The sequence below is a fragment of the Artemia sp. Qi Xiang Cuo genome, chromosome 19 (assembly GCF_049724085.1).
Source record: "Artemia sp. Qi Xiang Cuo chromosome 19, ASM4972408v1, whole genome shotgun sequence".
In the NCBI taxonomy this organism is placed as follows: Eukaryota; Metazoa; Arthropoda; class Branchiopoda; order Anostraca; family Artemiidae; genus Artemia; species Artemia sp. Qi Xiang Cuo.
Genome location: NC_142812.1, coordinates 20493813 through 20513773, shown reverse-complemented (window position 1 = coordinate 20513773; position 19961 = coordinate 20493813). Strand labels below are relative to the sequence as shown.

Sequence of the window (19961 nt, the reverse complement as noted above, 5' to 3'; positions counted from 1 at the left end):
TTGTTTAGCTTAGTGATTGGAAGAATAAGCTATGCAGAACTTCGCCTGTATCATGTCTTCTTTGATTATCTTTAATAGCCAGACATTTGGGCTTCTAAAGGAAATAGAGAAATGAAAACAATCCGTTTTCCATACTCTGATGCCGAGGAGATTTAACTTACATTAATTTTAGATTCGAGAAAAAAAATAATAATTCTGAATTCCTGCGAAGGGACATTACCAAATCTCTACGGTACGCTATTTCTGTTAACGTAATTTTAACTATCACCAATTATATTATTATGTGTTAATCTGCCCAATTAATATATTATATTATTATATTTGTGTTTTTTTCTGCTTTTTGTATTAAAGCATTAAATTAAATATGAACCAAGAATAATCGTATGATATTATATAATATAATAGTGCCCATAGTAATTTTGTTTCTTTGGGAAAAGGTAACAATAAAAAGGCGCGACTTCTCAAACTTCCTAAATGTCAGAGCGTCATTTACGGTTTATTGAAAATGAAGCATATTTTGAACATTTCACTTTAATAATTATAATACTAAAGAATCCAAATTGCTCAGACTTCTAGGAATTAATGTAATTGTTCAATAAACTACCAGTCAATTTTAATTAGTTCTGTTGAATACTCTTGATTATTATAGAATCAGTTCCTGTATTATATCAGCTTCTATTATGGCTTTGTCTTTTTATAAAGTACTTTAAAAAAAAAAACTGATGACAGGACTGACGAAATATTTCTCTGGTAAGTTTTGGTATTAGCAATTTAATTTTTTCTTTTGATGATAGCAGTATCGTTAGCATGACATCATGTTTATTGATGAACCCAATTCAAGTTTTATAAACATCAAATCAGTGCAGATGGTGTGACATCACTCTTGGTATAAACGTCATAAAAGTGCTACGAGAATGACGTCATTTTAATCTATATCCTACGGTTTCCCAGCAGCAGTAATTATATGAAAAGAATACGTCTAAGTTTTAACATGTTTTATGGAATATTGCATCCTAGCGAAAAGAATGTACCAGCTGCAGAAAAGAACGAGGAGGAGACTATTCAAGAATCCAAAATGGATCTAACTTCTAGCGAAAATAAAGAGGAGCTGAAATCTCACCCTAGCGAAAAGAATGAACCAAAACCATTCAATGAGGCTTTGTTTGTCGAAGCCACAAAAGAGCTTCAGTTAAGGCCACAAAAACAAAACCAAAAATTCAGATGTTCCCTGAGATGTTCCCAAGGTGAAAGTCCCTGGTTCCAGGGAGAGGAGCGTATCGCTCAGCAGATCGAACTAAATTTAACATCAACATAAAAGAATTAGTAGGGGCAGTTTATATTCCCCTAATGTGAATTTTCGTCTATTGTGATTAATTTTTAACTGTAAAATTATACTATCGTCAAGAATGTGAAATCAGTCGAAAGCTCCGAGCCGGAACCAATTCAAGACCCGCCCTTGGCGCTCAATTCTAGTGAAAATAAAGAGGAGCTGAAATCTCATCCTAGCAAAAAGAATGTACCAGCTGCCGAAAAGAACGAGGAGGAGACTATTCAAGAATCCAAAATGGATCTAACTTCTAGCGAAAATATAGAGGAGCTGAAATATCATCCTAGCGAAAAGAATGAACCAAAACCATCCAATGAGGCTATGTTTGTCGAAGCCACAACAGAGCTTCAGTTAAGGCCACAAAAACAAAACCAAAAATTCAGATGTTCCCTGAGATGTTTCCAGGGTGAAAGTCCCTGGTCCCAGGGTGAGGAGCTGAAATCTCATCCTAGCGAAAAGAATGTACCAGCTGCTAAAAACAACTAGGAGGAGACTATTCAAGAATCCAAATTGGATCTAACTTCTAGCGAAAACAAAGTTGAACTGAAATCTTATACTATCAAACAGGATATAAAAGCTTCTGCAAATAACGAAGAGCAAACTATTCAATAATACAAAGTTGAGCTAAATTCTAGCGAAAATAAAGATGAGCTGAAACCTCATCCTAGCGAAAAGAATGTACCAAAACCATCCAATGAGGCTATGTTTGTCGAAGCCACAACAGAGCTTCAGTTAAGGCCACAAAAACAAAACCAAAAATTCAGATGTTCCCTGAGATGTTCCCAGGGTGAAAGTCCCTGGAGCTGCCGAAAAGAACGAGGAGGAGACTATTCAAGAATACAAAATAGATCTAACTTTTAGCGAAAATATAGAGGATCTGAAATATCATCCTAGATAAAAGAATGTGCCAGCTGCCGAAAAGAACGAGGATGAGCCTATTCAAGAATACAAATTGGATCTAAATTCTAGCGAAAATATAGAAGGGCTGAAATCTCATCCTATCAAAAAGAATGTACCAGCTGTCGAAAAGAACGAGGAGGAGACTATTCAAGAATACAAAATGGATGTAACTTCTAGCGAAAATATAGAGGATCTGAAATTTCATCCTAGCGAAAAGAATTTACCAGCTGTCGAAAAGAACGAGGAGGAGACTATTCAAGAATACAAAATAGATCTACCTTCTAGCGAAAATATAGAGGAGCTGAAATCTCATCCTAGCTAAAAGAATGTACCAGCTGCCGAAAAGAACGAGGAGGAGACTATTCAAGAATACAAAATGGATCTAACTTGTAGCGAAAATATAGAGGAGCTGAAATCTCATCCTAGCGAAATGAATGTACCAGCTGTCGAAAAGAACGAGGAGTAGACTATTCAAGAATCAAAAATGGATCTAATTTCTAGCGAAAATATAGAGGAGCTGAAATCTAATTCTAGCGAAAAGAATTTACCAGCTGCCGAAAAGAATGAGGAGTAGACTATTCAAGAATCCAAAATGGATGTAACTTTTAGCTAACATAAAGATGAGCTGAAATCTAACTCTAGCCAACTAAATTTACCAGCTGCCTCAACGATTTATAAGGAGCACATTCTTTACTACAACATGGTTCTATCATTTAGCTAAATTATAGAAGAGCTGATATATCGTCATATCGAACGGGCTGTACCAGCTGCTGCAAAGAATGAGGAGGGTACTCTACTATAATCCCCAAAGGATCTAACATCTTAGGCGAAAATCATCCTAGCAGGGAGCTGGTCAGAGAGCTATCTCATCCTAGCGAAAAGAATGTACCAGCTGCCGAAAAGAACGAGGAGGAGACTATTCAAGAATCCAAATTGGATCTAAATTCTAGTGAAATATAGAGGAGCTGAAATATCATCCTAGCGAAAAGAATGAACCAAAACCATCTAATGAGGCTATGTTTGTCGAAGCCACAACAGAGCTTCAGTTAAGGCCACAAAAGCAAAACCAAAAATTCAGATGTTCCCTGAGATGTACCCAGGGTGAAAGTCCCTGGTCCCAGGGTGAGGAGCTGAAATCTCATCCTAGCGAAAAGAATGTACCAGCTGCAGAAAAGAACGATGAGGAGACTGTTCAAGAATCCAAAATGGATCTAATTTCTAGTGAAATAGAGAGGAGCTGAAATATCATCCTAGCGAACAGAATGAACCAGCTGCCGAAAAGAACGAGGAGGAGGCTATCCAAGAATTCAAATTTGAGGTTGCGTCTAGCAGTTAGTTAGATGATTTAAAATATAATTCTAGCGAAAAGTATGAGCCATATACCGGTAAGTATTAAGTGCAACTTATTCTATAACCGAAATAGGCACTAAAAAAGCGCACAATTAAAGATAAATTCAACGCTATTACTCGCAACAAGATTTTACAATCTTCATCACTGAACGCTTAGAAGCAGGTCCACGTATCCTAATTTTAGGGTGATTCGAGCGGAAACTAGGGTGAGCGTATTTCAAATCCTATAGATCAGGATTTAAAAGCAGCAGACCAGTAAGCGGTGCCACAAATCCACTGATCCAAATTGGATCTTGAATCTAGTGGCCATCTAGTGAAACTGAAAAAAAGACCTCTAAAAAAGTATTAAAATTCTGGTAGCCAGTCCGCATAAGAGACTATCGAATAATCCAAATTAGAAGTAAATTCTAGCGAAAATAAATATGAACTCAAATCTCATCCTATCGAACATAATCTACCATCTGCCGAAAAGAACGAGGAACAGACTATCCAACAATCCAAAATGTATGTAAATTCTAGCTAAAATATATATTAACTGATATATAATACTAGAGAAAAGAATTTAACAGCTGCCTTAAACTATTATGAGCAGCCTATTCAATAATAGAAATTTGATGTAAATTATAGCGAAAATAAAGTTGAGATGAAATCTCATCCTAGCGAAAAGAATGTAAATGCTGCTGAAAATAAAGAGGAGGAAACTATTGAAGAATCAAAATGGATCTAAATTCTATCGAAAATAAAGATGAACTGAAACCTCATCCTAGCGAAAAGAATGTACCAAAACCCTCCAATGAGGCTTTGCTTGTTGAAGCCACAACAGAGCTTCAGTTAAGGCCACAAACGCAAAACCAAAAAGTCAGATGTTCCCTGAGATGTACCCAAGGTGATAGTCCCTGGTTCCAGGGAGAGGAGTTGATCTATCTTCCTAGAAAAAAGAATGTACCAGCTGTAAAAATGTAAGAGGATGAGAATATTGAGAAATCAAATTTTAAGTAAATTATAGCGAAAACAAATTGGAGCTGAAATCTCATAATATATAAAAGGCGGTGCCTTCTGCCGCAAAGACAGAAACGGAGACTATTCAAGAATCAAAAGTGGAGCTTACTTCTAGCGAAAATAAAGATGAGCTGAAATATCATCCTAGCGAAAAGAATGAACCAAAAACATCCAATGAGGCTATGTTTGTCGAAGCCACAACAGAGCTTCAGTTAAGGCCACAAAAGCAAAACCAAAAATTCAGATGTTCCCTGAGATGTTCCCAGGGTGAAAGTCCCTGGTCCCAGGGTGAGGAGCTGAAATCTCATCCTAGAGAAAAGAATGTACCAGCTGCTGAAAAGAATGAGGAGAAGACTATTGAAAAATCCAAAGTTGATCGAACTTCTAGATAAAACAAATATTATCGGATAACTAACTATAGCGAAAATAATTTGCCAGCTGCCAAAAAATATGCGGAGGAGCCTGGTTAATTACACAAATTGGAACTAGCATTTATCGGCAATAAAGGAAAGTTCAAATATCGACATCTCAAAAAAAATGTGCAAGCTGAAAGACCGTATGAAGAAGAAACTATCCAATAATCCAAATTGGCACTAAATTCTAGTGAAAATAAAGGTGAACTGAAATCTAATCCTAGATAATAATAAATAACATCCACCTGAATGATCGAGGATCGGCCTTTCAAAGAATCCAACTTTGATTTATATTCTAGTGAAAATATATATTAATTGAAATATCGTCTTTTAAAATAAAATGTACAATCTACAGAAAGCAAAGAGTAAGAAATTATCCAAGAATCGACATTAGCTGTAAAATCAAGCAAAAATATATAGAAGCACAAATATCATCCTAGACAAAAGAATAAACCAAAACCATCCAATGAGGCTATGTTTGTTAATGCTCTAGCCTCCGGCCAGCAAAAAAAAAACAAAAACGTAAGGTCCATGGATCAGAACTTACAGCAAAGCAAAAACAGGAAAAACAGAGAAATACACTAAGTTTAAAAGCATGGGAAAAAAGAGGTTATGAAATTCCCACTCGAACTGAAAACAGAATTCGACCAGGAACGAGAGTGAGGCCAAAAACAGAAAAAGTAAATGTGAAGGAATCACGACCTAATGAGACTAAGGATGCTGCTCAGGCTCAAGTAGAAGTAGCGACTAAAGAAGCAAAAGTCAATTCCTTTACTTTAGAGCAAAAGGCAGCTGATTTAACAGTAGATAAGTGGGAGCTTCTGTATAGTGAAGGTGAAGAAGAAACCAATGTGTCGGAAACCAATAAATAGTCTATCAAAGAGTTGAAAAACCCTTGTTTAGTAGAAAAAGTCTCACAGTAAAGTATTTACACTTAATTATTTTTTTAGTATTTTTTAGTTTTTAGTATATATGTCATTAATGACCAAGTAATTAAATTTCATCATTGTTTGAACCTTTGTATTTTTTGTCTTTTTCTTAGCTCTTCAATAGGCACTGTCTATAAGGTTCTGTATTTCTTTGCGAACGAGAGCACTTGATAATGACAAGAGTAGAATTCCAGACGCTAGTAAAGTAAAAAATGGATAGTGTAGAACAGAGTTTTCCAAACTGGGAGGCACGCCTCCCTAGGGAGACATGGACTGGTCTTTGGAGACGGGCGAATTTTAAACAGGATTGAAAAAATATCAAATGAAATTAAAACTACGCAGTCACGCAAAATATCCGAACCCTTTCGAGACTGACGGGGTTTACTGGCCCAGGCTGAATAAAAGGTAGTTCACCATCTAAAGGTAAGATTAGCGAGATTTTATAGATGCCGCTGGATAGCCCTTTCAGGGGGACAATCAATTAGACGATCATCGGAGACGGTTTTGGCGGTCAATTATTTTCTCGAATACGCACATCAAATTCAGAATTCACCTTAGAAGTTGAAGAAGGAACTGATGAAGCTAAAACCGCATATTTAATTGCATATTTTCAATATGATGAAGAGAATATGTTGCAAAGTCATATCCAGTGAAATTTTAATATAATTGACAATTTCTTTCCATGAGAAAGGCATATTGTGGAATAACACATACAGTGCAAAGTCAATGTCAGGACACAAAACTCACCTTCTAGCACTAATTAAAATGAAAACACCCGATGTTCTCTGGACTCACTGCATGCTCTATAAAGCAGCTCTTATATAAGATTAAATAAAAAACAAGTTTTTTCAACTGAAAATAAGGAGCAACATTAAACCTTATAAAGAACAGAAATTATTACGGGTATTAGGAAGGGGGTCGTCTTTTCCTTAATACCTTGCTCTTTATGCTAAAGTCTGATTTTTTGTTCTAATTAATTAAGAATAATTTATGAATCACAAAGACCGTTTATTTGGAATAATAAGCTATTGAAAAAGCTCTAAAAAAACCTTTAGGATAAAGAGCAAGGTATTGAGGAGAAGGAGACCCCTTCATATAAGTAATAATTTCTGTTCGTTTTAAGTTTTAATGATGCTCTTTGCCTTCAGTTGAAAAACTTGTTTTTTTATTATTTAATTTCTGATTGTCAAGGGGTTACTCCTGCTGGGCTGTTTATTCATAAAACAGAGGGGTTTCATGCTGCCAGCCCAGATGGCATTGTTGCTCTTCCTGGAGGAGGAAGAGCGATTCTCGAAGTAAAATGTCCCCTCACTGCTAAAGACCTTCCAATGGCAGACTGGCTTAAAAGAAATAAATGTGTTTTCCTCGACAATAAAAATAGCGTCCCTTTAAAGAGGAACCATAAATATTTGTATCAAGTTCAGATGCAGCTGGAATGTTGCGACCTCGACTTGGAATTTTTCGTTGTGTACTTCGGCAAAGGAGATAGTCACGTTGAAAAAATCAACCGTGACAAAAATTTCTGGCAACACAAAATGTTTCCAAAGCTCCATAAATTTATATGGAAGCTTTTTTTCCCAAACCAAGTGAAAATAACAGTAAAAACTAAAAAATAAGCCGTTTAGTATCATAAAGGTACTATTTAGTTATTTAAAAGTACTGTTAAGGTACTTTATAGTACTATAAATAGGTAACTCGTAGTTCTGTAAAGGTAAGTAGGCTATGTGCTAACAACTGATCTGTTTCTGTTGATGCTTGAATTATGCAGGTTTATCTTAGTTTTGACAGGATTTTGGAAGAAACTAAATTTCAGCTGGGGGGGGGGGGTGGGGCAAACTGGTCTGGGGGGAGAGACAAACCAAGGTCTGTGAGGGGTAGTTGCCCCCTGTCCCATAGCAAACTACGCCCCTGGTTTCCTTCAAACTTACCATCCATTTGACTTGTTTATATATTTATGGTGTCCTAGCTAATCCCCCATTCTAATTTTCAAACGTAATTAAAATCTTAGAACGATTGTCACCCGTAAAGCCAGAGAAAAGTACTGTTAAGGTACTTTATAGTACTATAAATAGGTAACTCGTAGTTAAGGTACTTTATAGTACTATAAATAGGTAACTCGTAGTTCTGTAAAGGTAAGTATGTGCTAACAACTGATCTGTTTCTTTTGATGCTTGAATTATGCAGGTTTATCTTAGTTTTGACAGGATTTTGGAAGAAACTAAATTTCAGCTGGGGGGGCAAACTGGTCTGGGGGGGAGGCAAACCAAGGTCTGGGAGGGGTAGTTGCCCCCTGCCCCATAGCATACTACGCCCCTGGTTTCCTTCAAACTTACCATCCATTTGACTTGTTTATATACTTATGGTGTCCCAGCTAATCCCTCACTTTATTTTTCAAACGTAATTAAAATCTTAGAACGATTGTCACCCGTAAAGCCAGAGAAAAAGCACGGTTTCTAATTTGACTTTCAACGAAAATCTCTAAGTTGTTTAAGTATTTATAGTGTCCAAATAATTCCCCGCTCCCCTACCCAAAAAACATACTTTGAATTCGACCTTCAATGATTTTTCATAGTTGTTTATGCATTTCTGGCTAATGCCCCTCCCGGATGATTTCCTCCCTAGACGGTTACCCCTCGAAAAATTGTCCCAGCGTATAAAATTTTGCTCATTTAATAAAACTTCCAGTTCAATCAAAATTCCTTCTCTTGTACTTTTTTTTCCGTCAAGATGTGATGCATTCGTAAAAACAAACGTGCTTTCACTCGTTCATTAGCAAATGTCAACTTTTTTTACTGTTCAACCCCCAAATTCTTGATTAGTCTTGATAACTAAGCCCCCTAAAGAGGTCGCTAATCGAAGCTTTGTCCTTTGACAAATTCACCGACAAGAGAGCCTGAAAATCGAGCAATAGGCTACCACATCACCTTAAGTTGAAGCATTAAAACTGTAGAACTAATAAAAGATCTGAACAGGCGAAATATCCATGTGATTGTTTGTCTTCTTTTTCCTCACACCAGACCCATTGACCCATTGTCTTCTTTTCCAGACCATGTCTTCTTTTTCCTCGCCATAGACCCATTGGTTTCCTCAAGAACTGGATTCCTTTGAACAGTAGAACTACAGAAAAATAAAATACCAAACAGTTACACAGGGAACATATACCTTAAGTTGCAAAATACCTTATACATGGCAAAAGCAACCGGGTATTAAATAAAGCTTTACCGTACCATGTATCGCCCTTAGCTAATCTACCTGTTCCTGTTTCATTTAGCAGCAATGCACAAGGTTGCGTAAGGTTTCATACATCTCACAGGAACCAGGCCATAGGTAGGGCTTTACCCAGGGTTGCCATCCCTAGTGATTTATCACTATTTCTAGTGATTTTTTATGTTGCCTAGTGATTTTCTTCTAGCTAGTGGTTTATAGCGATTTTTGTTCTAAGACTAGAGATTTTTTCCTAAGTCTAGTAATTTTCCACGATATAGCGCGTATATTCATGATTCAATCGAGTAAAACATACAAGAAGCTAATTAATAAGAAAAAACGCAAAATAGTGATTCAGTAGAGTTTCTAATATGTTCCAGATTAGCATTTATGCAAATATAACGCCTTTGAATTTGCGTTTTTACTTTCATAGCTTTAATAAATCAAATAATATTAGCATTTTGATTACTAAATATCAATATATAAATATTGAACTGACAATTCACATTCATTTGTATTTTTTTCAGTTAAATTCAAATTATGTTCTGGCCTTGGTAAGGCATAGGGGTTTTAAGCCCTACTCATGTTAAATTCTGCTCGTTTTGTGTTTGACTCGGTATTTTATTGAAACTTCTGTTCGTTTTGGGTTTCATTTATTTATCGATTCTGATGTGTGGTAGTTTCACGCCTGGAAGATTATTTTACTTTATTTTTACTAATTTTTGGTGTAATGGAGTTCTTTAATTTTCTTTGAAAAACTTGTGTTCTGGAAAAGGGTTTTTTTTAATTTATTTCTGTTCGTTTTATATTGGCAGTCTTTTCAGGGAAAAAGAAAATAATACTTTAAATCCTTTCGTTTTTTTAAGATTTTATAGTTTGGCCTGCTATTTTTATGTTGGAGAAAAATTTTTAACAACATACGCCCTTTTAAAATTCAAGACAGAAATAGTAACGTTCAATTTAGTCTCATAGATCTATTAGTTCACCTTAAAAAAAAATCTTGATTCTATTCGCAAAAACAATCTGTTTTATTTCTTTTTTAGCTTGGATACGCTTGTACTGTTGTTGATTGGTTTGGTTTTAAGAATAGAAGTATCCCTGAAAGTTAGAATATAATGCCCTCAGGTGTTCTTGGGATGGCTGAGATGCCTTAGCATTAACACAGTGCGTTTTGTTTTAACCTAAAGGCAACATTTAGTTTTTAAACACAATGGGCAAACGGGAGGGCTGGCGTGGTAGGGGGACTAGTTGCCCTCCAATCACTTTCGACTATTAAAAAGAGCATTAAACGGGGTTACTTTGAACTAAAAGTACCTTTTTTTCTCCTTTATTTCGCAATAAATTTTGTAAATGGTAACATAACAACCTAGAAACACATTTCCATATGTATTTCTGACCACTGAAGAGGGTGGATGTTACGGATTTTTCTATCCCTTACCACATGGCCATAATTTTTTTTTTGAAAATGGTTTTCAAAGTTACCCAAACTTCGTCCATCTTTGAACGACGTTATTTTATTTTATATACTGTTCATGTAGTTTCCTAATTTGTTCAAAGTTAGCCATCCTTTTGGTAAGTTTTTGAACGACCACTTCTTTACGGACTTCTTTCTCTAAGGTTCAATGTAAAAGAAAGGTCACTTATATTGAACAAAATTAAAAAAAATACAGAAAATTAGACTAAGATCATGTCAATAACCAGAACTTGCAGCAAAATCCCGGAAAACCAGGGGCTAGAATTTGTGTTCTTTGTATGACTTTTTGTATGACTTTGTAACTTCACGGTGCCCTGCAATTTGGAAGGGGCCATGTCCTATTCGAACGAGTGGTCCAGCGAAAACATATCTTACTTCAACAATACTGACATCACCTTTCTTGGGCCAGTTGTAACTAAATTCAACATTGCTCACACGTTCCATAAATTTGAACTTCACCATTCCCTCATCTGGAAGTCTTCTGTTCGCCCAATGTAGAAATATTCCTCATAGAACACAGCATAAAAGTCAGACACTTTAATTGGGAGACCTGGGTCCTTCTTACAAGTAGAATTGTCACCACCCTTATGTTCACTGTTCTGGGCTTCATCCCAACTAAGTTCACTGGAATCGTCGCACAGTTTTTCCGGTAAGTTGTCTGATGCGTCGTCAGATAAGCAGTTTAGATTCAGGACCTATCTTAACTTTTTTCCAGCTCCCTGTCCTTTATTCTGCTTCGTTTTAGCTTTGCCAGATTTCACTTCACTCGTCCTTGAATCCTCAAGATCTTCATCTTCTCTGTCGCTCGATTCAGCTAGTGATTTTCCGGGAGCCTTGTTAAGCTTTCTTCGCTTATGCGACACAGTACCAACAGTGACAAACCGCCTATTTTGGAAGGAAGTTATGACAAAATCACCAACTGCCTCGCGGATTTTGTCATTTGATCGTTTATCGAGAATCTTTTCGATATAACGCTTTCTGCCAAAGCACGCCATGAACCAATTTTGAAGGTTGACATTGTCATCCTTTGCCAGCTCATCCCAGAGGAGCTTCAATAGCTTCGGAAACACCTCATTTTGGACTGAATTTTCGGAAAGGTTTTGTATCTTGTATTCTTCGAGGGTTCATCTCCAGATTCGTTTAGTCAGCCCAAAGAATGAAAACTATTCTTTTCAATAGTCTATTTTATGAGATTTCAATAAAAACTTATATGTCCCCAGGGCATAACTTATGACCCTTGCCCTGAAGACTGTGGGAGGAGTGACCTTCTCAAAGATATAATTTCATGAACTTTAAACTGCGTGGAACAAAATGGCTATCTAAAAATTTTGATTGGATATGTTTGGGAAAATGGTGGGCGGGTAAGGGGTGTTAGTCGCTCTCCAATCACTTTCAACAATTAAAAATGGCCCTAGCCCTTTCAACTTCAAACCAAATTAGCCCTTTTGAAGTTTCTACGAGAAAACTTTCAATCAAAATGTTATATGCCTCCATGGCATAGCTTACAACCCTTGCCCTGAGTGCTGGGGGAGGGGATGTCATTCTCAAATACCTAATTTCCAGAACTTTCTACTACGTTGAACAAAATGGTTATCTGAAAATTTTGATTGGATGTGTTTGGAGGAATGGTTGGCGTGAAAGGGGGGTTAGTCACCCTCCAATCACTTCCGACTTTTACAAAGGGCACTAGCCCTCTCAATTTCGAATTGAATGAGCCCCTTTTGAAAATTTACGACAACTCTATCTATAAAAACCTAATGTGCTCCCAGGGCAGAACTTACAACCTTTGCCCTTGGGGCTCTGGGGGGTTTGTCATCCTTAAATACATAATTTCCAGAACTTTCAACTACGTTGGACAACATGGCTATCTCTAAACTTTGATTGAATGTTTTTCGGGAAATGGTGGGTGTGAGAGGGGGTTAATTACTCTCCACTCACTTTCGACTATTAAAAAGGGCAATTTCAATTTCGAATCAAATGAGCCTTTTTTGAAGTTTCTGTAACAACTTTCTATATAAACTTTATATGCCCCCAGGCCATAACATACAACCCTTGCACTGAGGGCTCTGAAGGGGGTTATCATCCTAAAAGACCTTATTTCAAGAACTTTCAACTACGTTGATCAAAATGTATATCTCAAAATTTTGATTGGATGTGTTTGGGAAAATGGTAGGCGTAAGAGGGGTGTTAGTCCCTCTCCAATCACTTTCAACTATTGAAAAAGGCACTAGCCCTTTCAATTTCCAATTGAATGAGCCCTTTTGAAGTTTCTACACTTTCAATAAAAACCTTAGTTGCCTTCAAATCACTTTCGACTATTAAAAAGGGCACTTGTCCTTTGAATTTCCAATCGAATGAGCCCTTTTTCATGTTTCTACGACAAAGATTTCCTTATATCCCCCCTGGGCATAACATATAACCCTTGCCCTGAAGACTGTGGGGGGATTGTCCTGCTCAAAGGTATAATTTCCTAAACTTTGAACTGCGTGGAACAAAATGGCTATCTCAAAATCTTTATTGGATGTGTTTGGGGGAATGATGGGTGTGAGAGGGGCATTAGGTGCTCTCCAATCACTTTCGACTATTAAAAAGGGCACTAACCCTTTGAATTTCCAATCGAATGAGCCTGTTTGAAGTTTCTACGACAACGCCTTCTATAAAAACCTTATATCCTATAGCCCCTGGCCAGAACTTAAAACCCTTTCCCTGAGGGTTGTGGGGGAGTGTCCTCCTCAAAAACATATTTTCTATCTGCAAATCAACTACGCTGAAGAAAATAGTTATCTCAAAATTTTGATTGGATGTATTTAGGAGAATGATGGGCGTGAGGGGGGGGGCTAGTTGCCCTCCAATTACTTTCGACCATTAAAAAGGGCACAACCTCTTCGAATTTACAATCGAATGAGCCTTTTTTGAAGTTTCTACGACAACGCCTTCTATAAAAAACGTTATATGCCCCCAGGGCATAACTTAAAACTCTTGCCCTGAGGGTTTTGGGGGAGTGTCCTCCTCAAAAACATATTTTCTATCTGGAAATCACCTACACTGAAGAAATTGGCCTTATAAATATATTGTTTGGATGTTTTCTGGGTAATTTTGGGGGTGGGGGGGGGGGGGGCTAGTGGCCCTCCAATCACTTTCGACTATTAAAAAAAGGCACTAGCCACTCCAATTTCTAATCGAATGGGCCCTTTTGGAAGTTTCTACGACGACTCCTTCGATACGAAGTGCCCAGGTATGGAGAAAAAACCAAAAAAAAAAAAAACATTGTGCCCCTCATCGTTCTTTACTTAGGTAGCGCTAGCGCGCTGCCTATGAAAAAGCCTCTAGTATATTCTCCTCTATTGCGGAATTCTATGGAACCTAGTCAACCTTATCAAAGATATATACTGTAAATTTTGAAGTCGGGTCATGACTAGTGAATGTCTCACTGACAGCTTCCAAACGTCCACAAGAGTCCTTCAAGGATACATTTTGTCCCCAGAACTGTTTAAACCTCTCCCTCATAGCAGTTTTGCCCCTGGTGAAAACAAGTTGTGGCTTATATATTGGGGGTGTCCTGACAGACAGGCTAGCTTATGCTGACCACATCGACGAAATGGCTGAAACGCCTGAGGACCAACAAGCCGTTGCTAACGAAGTCCTTAAAGTGACTATCTCTTTTGTAATGATTAAAATGCATCCGAAACCAAGGCTATATACTGCTCGCGAAAGCCGCAGGATGCAATTAAGCCAGACCTGAAACTTAACGGAGAGATTATCCGGTGGGTTGAAGATTTTCCTCCCTTGGCAGTATAATCACTATTGACTACAACGACTCAAAAGACATAAAAAGACGGGTCGCTCTCGCTAGTTCCACTTTCAATGCCCTTATGCCCATCAAGGAGGCACACTTGTGCCTCTTTAAAGAGGCGACCCACCACAATGTTAAGCGATTTCCGGTCCTATCGGTCGCAGAGAGACAGCGGTGATCGCATTTTGTAGCCCAAGCTCCAACTAAGAAACGTGCAAAATTTTACCCCCCTCCGACTTTATCTTCATGGGTAAAAGTGGGCCGGAAGTTTCGACCCTTCGACCACAGCCCCCCTTTAACGTTGTCTGATTGGGCTGAAATTTAGAGGTTAAGCTTTTCTAGGGCCCGGGAGCTTATCCTCGAAATTTCAGCTCAATCCGATCACTCCTTCCCTGTTTTCCAAAAACCAAACATAGCCACTTAAAGTTCATTTCTCTTTCTTTTTTTTTTATCAGCCACGCCTACAGGCCACAGTTGGCAACGGATCGGGGTGAATGAGGACTCATTCGAAGCGGAATTTGACCTGTTAGGGCCTTTTGATATTTTCAGACCGAAAAAATTATCCCCCGAATTTACATTTACGAAAAACCTCGTTTTTCTATAAGAGCCTATGTTAATTTTTCCCACCACAGCCCCCCTTTAACTTTGTCCGATCGGGCTGAAATTTAGAGGATAAGCTTTCCTGGGGCCTGGGAGCTTATCCTCAAAATTTCAGCTCAATCCGATCCTTCCTTCCCTATTTTCCAAAAACCAAATATCAAGTTTTGTGGGGATTTGCTTGAGTCAAAAATAGATACAAGAGACTAAAATAATATAACAAGTGTCTCTGTGGTACAATGGTCGCTGTTTCTGACTGCTAGGCGGAAGATCCTGGTTCGATTCCCTGTCAGAGAAAATTTTTTATATACTGAATTTAAAGTTTAAAAAAGAAACTGAGTTTCTTTTTTAAATCCAATCTATTAAATCCTTCGGCTCAACAGGCGTCTCCAGAAGAATATCACAGTCGGCCTTCAGGTTACAGGTAAGTCTCCACTGCTTTGATAACATGCCGTATACCCGCATCCTCGAAAAAAAGTTGAAAAAGAAAATCTTACTGTGCATTTGATTTGAGTATTCAGGAATTAAAAGCCCTAACACAAGAATCTTCAAAAGCGGGGGGTTTGGGAGGATCAGCTAACAGTTGTTAGCTGATCTCCTGAAAAGATCAGCTAACAGTTAGTCAAGCAATAATAAGTAACAAACTGTACAAAAACGTGCAGAAATTATTTGAAAAAAACTACGTTTTCTAAAGAGTTAAAGAGGCTGAGTCACAAGTTCGAACCTTAAAACGTACAGGGATTAGGAGGTGCAGTTGGGGGGCTGCCGCCCCCCAAACCCCCGCTTCCGTATATGACGCCTCGCTCTTTACGCTAAAGTTTGACTTTCTCACAACTCTTTTTTTTTAAACAATAAAACTTTAGCGTAAAGAGCGGGGCGTTGAGGAGGGCACAGCCCCTTTCATATAAGGAAGCGGGGGTTTGGGGGGCGGCAGCTCCCCAACTGCACCTCCTAATCCCTGTACGTTTTAAGGTTCGAACTTGTGACTCAGCCTCTTTAACTCTTTAGAAAACGTAGTTTTTTTCAAATAATCTGGCGAAGCAACGATTTATCATTACGACTTTAGACACTACTTTTTGATAGTTTGATTATCCCCATCACAATATATTTATGAGAAACATGGACGTTGAAGGTAGATGACCAGTCTCGGCTCTACGCGTTTGAAACTATATGTCTCCGCCATATTGCTTGGATTACCTACATTGATCGAATCTCAAACGCCGAACTCCTTGAGCCTTAAAATCCCATCAACAATCCTCACTAAGATCCAACTCCGGCAACTTTGGTTACTTGGTCACGTAAAACCGATGAGTGAGTTCCGTACCCCTAAAATCATCGTTGAAGGTCAAATTCACGATTCTCGTTATCAGGGAGGCCCCCTAAAGAGGTGGAAGGAAAATTTTGCACCTCATCGCCTTTCCGACCATCTTCGGCTAGCAAAAGACCATGAAGCATACAGAAGACATATCCACGGCATTACGAAGAAAGAGGCCCCAAAACGACCTCCAAGGACGGCTGGGACTAAAGTAAGTAAGTAGTAAGTAGTGTACCCCTCATCTTTACTAATAATGCTACGTATTTAGGAAAATCTATCAACTCGGTCACTCCGAAGTTAAAACAGGTTAATGGGTAATTTAAATGCCCTTAAGAAACAAATATAAAACCCAAAAGTAAGTAGAAAACCAGTGAGATAAACCAATTTTTCAACTTTTAATTGTAGATTTGTCTTATTGATGAGGCGTCTTTGGGTAATTGTGTCCTGATCCTCCTCTAGGGACTTCTCTCGGCCATTAATTCTGCCCGTTCATGTATAGACGTTATATTCTGTGCGATGTGAGATACTCGTGATGTCGGTCATTTTTACCGTCTGTAGTACATCGCACTAATTGTATATTAAATATTAATTAATTCTTTTTTGTTAGCTTCTTGGACGAGAAGTGTATTCCAGCAACGGGCAGCTTGGTGGGATTCAAATTATGTATAACAACGGAACTAGCCACAGAACTGACGTCAATGATCTAGATGGCATTAGAAGCATTCTACGTTGGCTTTCCTATATCCCAAAGAGTAAAGGATCTCCTCTTCCGATTCAACCAATCAGAGATCCGATTGAAAGGGATATTGGGTTTGTTCCAACAAAGACTCCTTATGATCCCCGATGGATGATAGAAGGGAAACAGAATAATAGTAAGAAAGTTTTAACGCCTAGTTGTCAAAAGATTTCGGTCTATAGTTCATCAAACTTATATGACCTCTTATTTTAACGAACAAGGTTTGCTTAAAATACTTATGTTGCATTAATGCTGCATGCGTATGGCATCTGTTTTTGAATGGGAGGAAACTAAGAAAAAAAAGTTTTTTTCATTTCACTGACGCTAAATGATGGAAAAATATGATTCAATCTGTCACTATAAGGTCATAATTTTAGAGGCACCTGGTGGGTTAGTTTATTTTTGCCATTTTGCATATAAAATAACGGTGTGACTTTCAGTTTCAATGATGTAAATAGCTACTAGTTATACTGTGGGGTAGTGAGGGCAACCGTCTTGTGGTGCCCTGTGAAATGTGCTGACGATATTGGATTTACTGAATCTTAGTTGTTTTTTTTTTTTTTTTTTTTTTTTATATATATATATATATATATATATATATATATATATATATATATATATATATATATATATATATATATATATATATAACTAAATCTATTAAAGGTTAAGGAACAGAGGATTGCAGCCGTCTAGCGCCAGGCGTTTTTTTAGCCTTCCTTGTGTGATTTAGCCTTTTGCAATTAGTAGTAAATAAAGCAAGCCCAGTACTAATAAACTTTAAATTTCATGTCTTGAAAGTTTTATCTCTGTTGCCTTACACTTAGATTCTAATTACATTCAATCTAGCCTATACACTTTTTATTTAAGATTTGGCGTATTAACTGCCATACCTGTCCCGTTGTTGTGAGATTATAGTTACATCTAGTTTAGCCTTTAATATCAAGCTTCATTTATTCATTATCGTTTTGGATATACTATTCTTATAATGGGTGTCATACCATAATAATATATTTATAGCTCTTATACAGAAATATAATATTTATATAATATCTAATGAATATACCAAATTGGTATATCAATAATAATAATCAAATACCAATAATACAAATTATTGCTATTACCAATAATAATAATCTGTCTGTGACCTACGACAAAATACAAGTAACAATGGAATAAAAAAATACAAAGAAAATATGAAACAGAATAAAAAACAATAAATCAACAAGCAGAAAAATGTAGGAAAATGGGAGGAAATGGGTTAAGGTGGTTGTAGCAAATCAAACTTTGCCTGCTTTATCTGAAGCTTTTCATTCTGCTTCTCAATTACCAAAAATATGCTGCTCATGCCGAGAATCTTAATTACCAAAAATATGCTGCAATGAGTGCTTGAACATCATTGTCGAGAAAAATTGGAAAATAATAATACAGAAAAAATAATACAGAGTGGTCACAGAAGATCAGTTATGTTGTTAAAACTCCATTGAAGGGATTCGATACCTTTGAGGATCACCCTACCTCGTCCATTAGAAAAATTTTAGTTTTTGTAGACAAATTATTTAGAATAGATTGGGCGGTTTTGCCGTAACTTGTAGAGCTTGGATAGGAGATCCGAATAAACAACAGAAAACTAAAAGGCAACACCTACTTTCCCAGAAATCTTAGAAAAACATTGAAATTATCCTGTTTTGTGACGGAGGTAGAGATATTTAGGTCTAATGAAACGTTCGTCATTAGAAAGTGTTGATTTAGTTTTTTTTCGAATGTACGGAGCAGAATTTTGTTCTTAAAGTTCAGGAAAGGTTCCTTAAAATATTGTTGGATACCTGCTTGAAAAACGTTAGAATTCAGCTCAAAGAAAGTATCATTTGAGTTATTGGACAGCTTTGGGAGTTTCCTTTTGTGCTACCTACCTTTATTGAAGGTCTCGCTCACTCAGGATGTAGGTATATTATTTGTACTGTATGTACATTGAATAGACTGCGCTTTGCTCAAAAATTAAGAGATTATATGTTTTGTTTGTTTTATTAGCCTCTCGTTAGCTTTTCAAATTGTTGTCACATTGACGATCCTGAATCAGTTTTTACTCAAATTTCTTTGGAAGTTCCTTCTAGTGCTGCAAAAATTCGCTCATAGACCCTTTGTCTTTGAGACGGTCAGCCGACGCTGAGACTCGCAAAACGATTTTTAAAGCATAATCCTCTTAAATACTTTGATACATGTAATTCTAGTGAGCAACTGCTGGGACTCTGGATTCTTTGACCATGGCTCTTGGGATGAGATCATGGCCGCTTGGGCCAAGACTGTTGTTACTGGGAGAGCGCGTTTAGGTGGAATCCCCATTGGTGTGATTGCCGTTGAAACGCGAACTGTTGAGTTGAAACTTCCTGCTGATCCAGCCAACATTGACTCTGAAGCCAAGGTAAGGTGCACACACACTTTGAGAAAAGAAAATTTCTTCGATAACCTACTGAACATGTTGAATTGAATGAATTTAATTTATTTCTTATTAATGCATTATAGTTTTCAAAATTGTAGGAAAAGAATGAAATGAAAATATAGGAAAACGGGTATAATATTCCAAATAAGACAATGGAAAAAAGTCTTTTTTACTAACAGTGATTAAGTCCTTATATTTCGGCTTCACGTCCGGAAGCCTTTACCAACGTGAACAAAAAAAAATACAAAAAAAAGCTAAATTGAATTAAAAAAAACATTAAAATAAACACAAGCGATGAAAAACTCTCATTTTAATTATGTCCAACATGATAATATTCACCAAGCAATGAACAAACAGGAAAGTATGTCATATTTATTTATTTTTCTTCTTTCTATTACATGGTAAATGTTATTATATTGGACAATATTAAGATATTGCATTACCAAACTAACAAAGAACTGTATCTCTGGTAGTGCTTTATTGC

General features: G+C 37.1%; 1 protein-coding gene across 2 annotated transcripts in view; it reads left to right on the top strand.

Annotated features, from left to right (window-relative positions):
• ACC (acetyl-CoA carboxylase) overlaps positions 1-19961 on the top strand; it is a 290230-nt gene that overhangs the window by 242356 nt on the left and 27913 nt on the right. For both annotated transcript variants that reach the window (XM_089105579.1, XM_089105578.1), the window contains exons 33-34: positions 16909-17173; positions 19269-19459. In XM_089105579.1, the coding sequence (XP_088961705.1) occupies positions 16909-17173; positions 19269-19459 (456 nt within the window). The remainder of the gene's footprint in view (positions 1-16908; positions 17174-19268; positions 19460-19961) is intronic.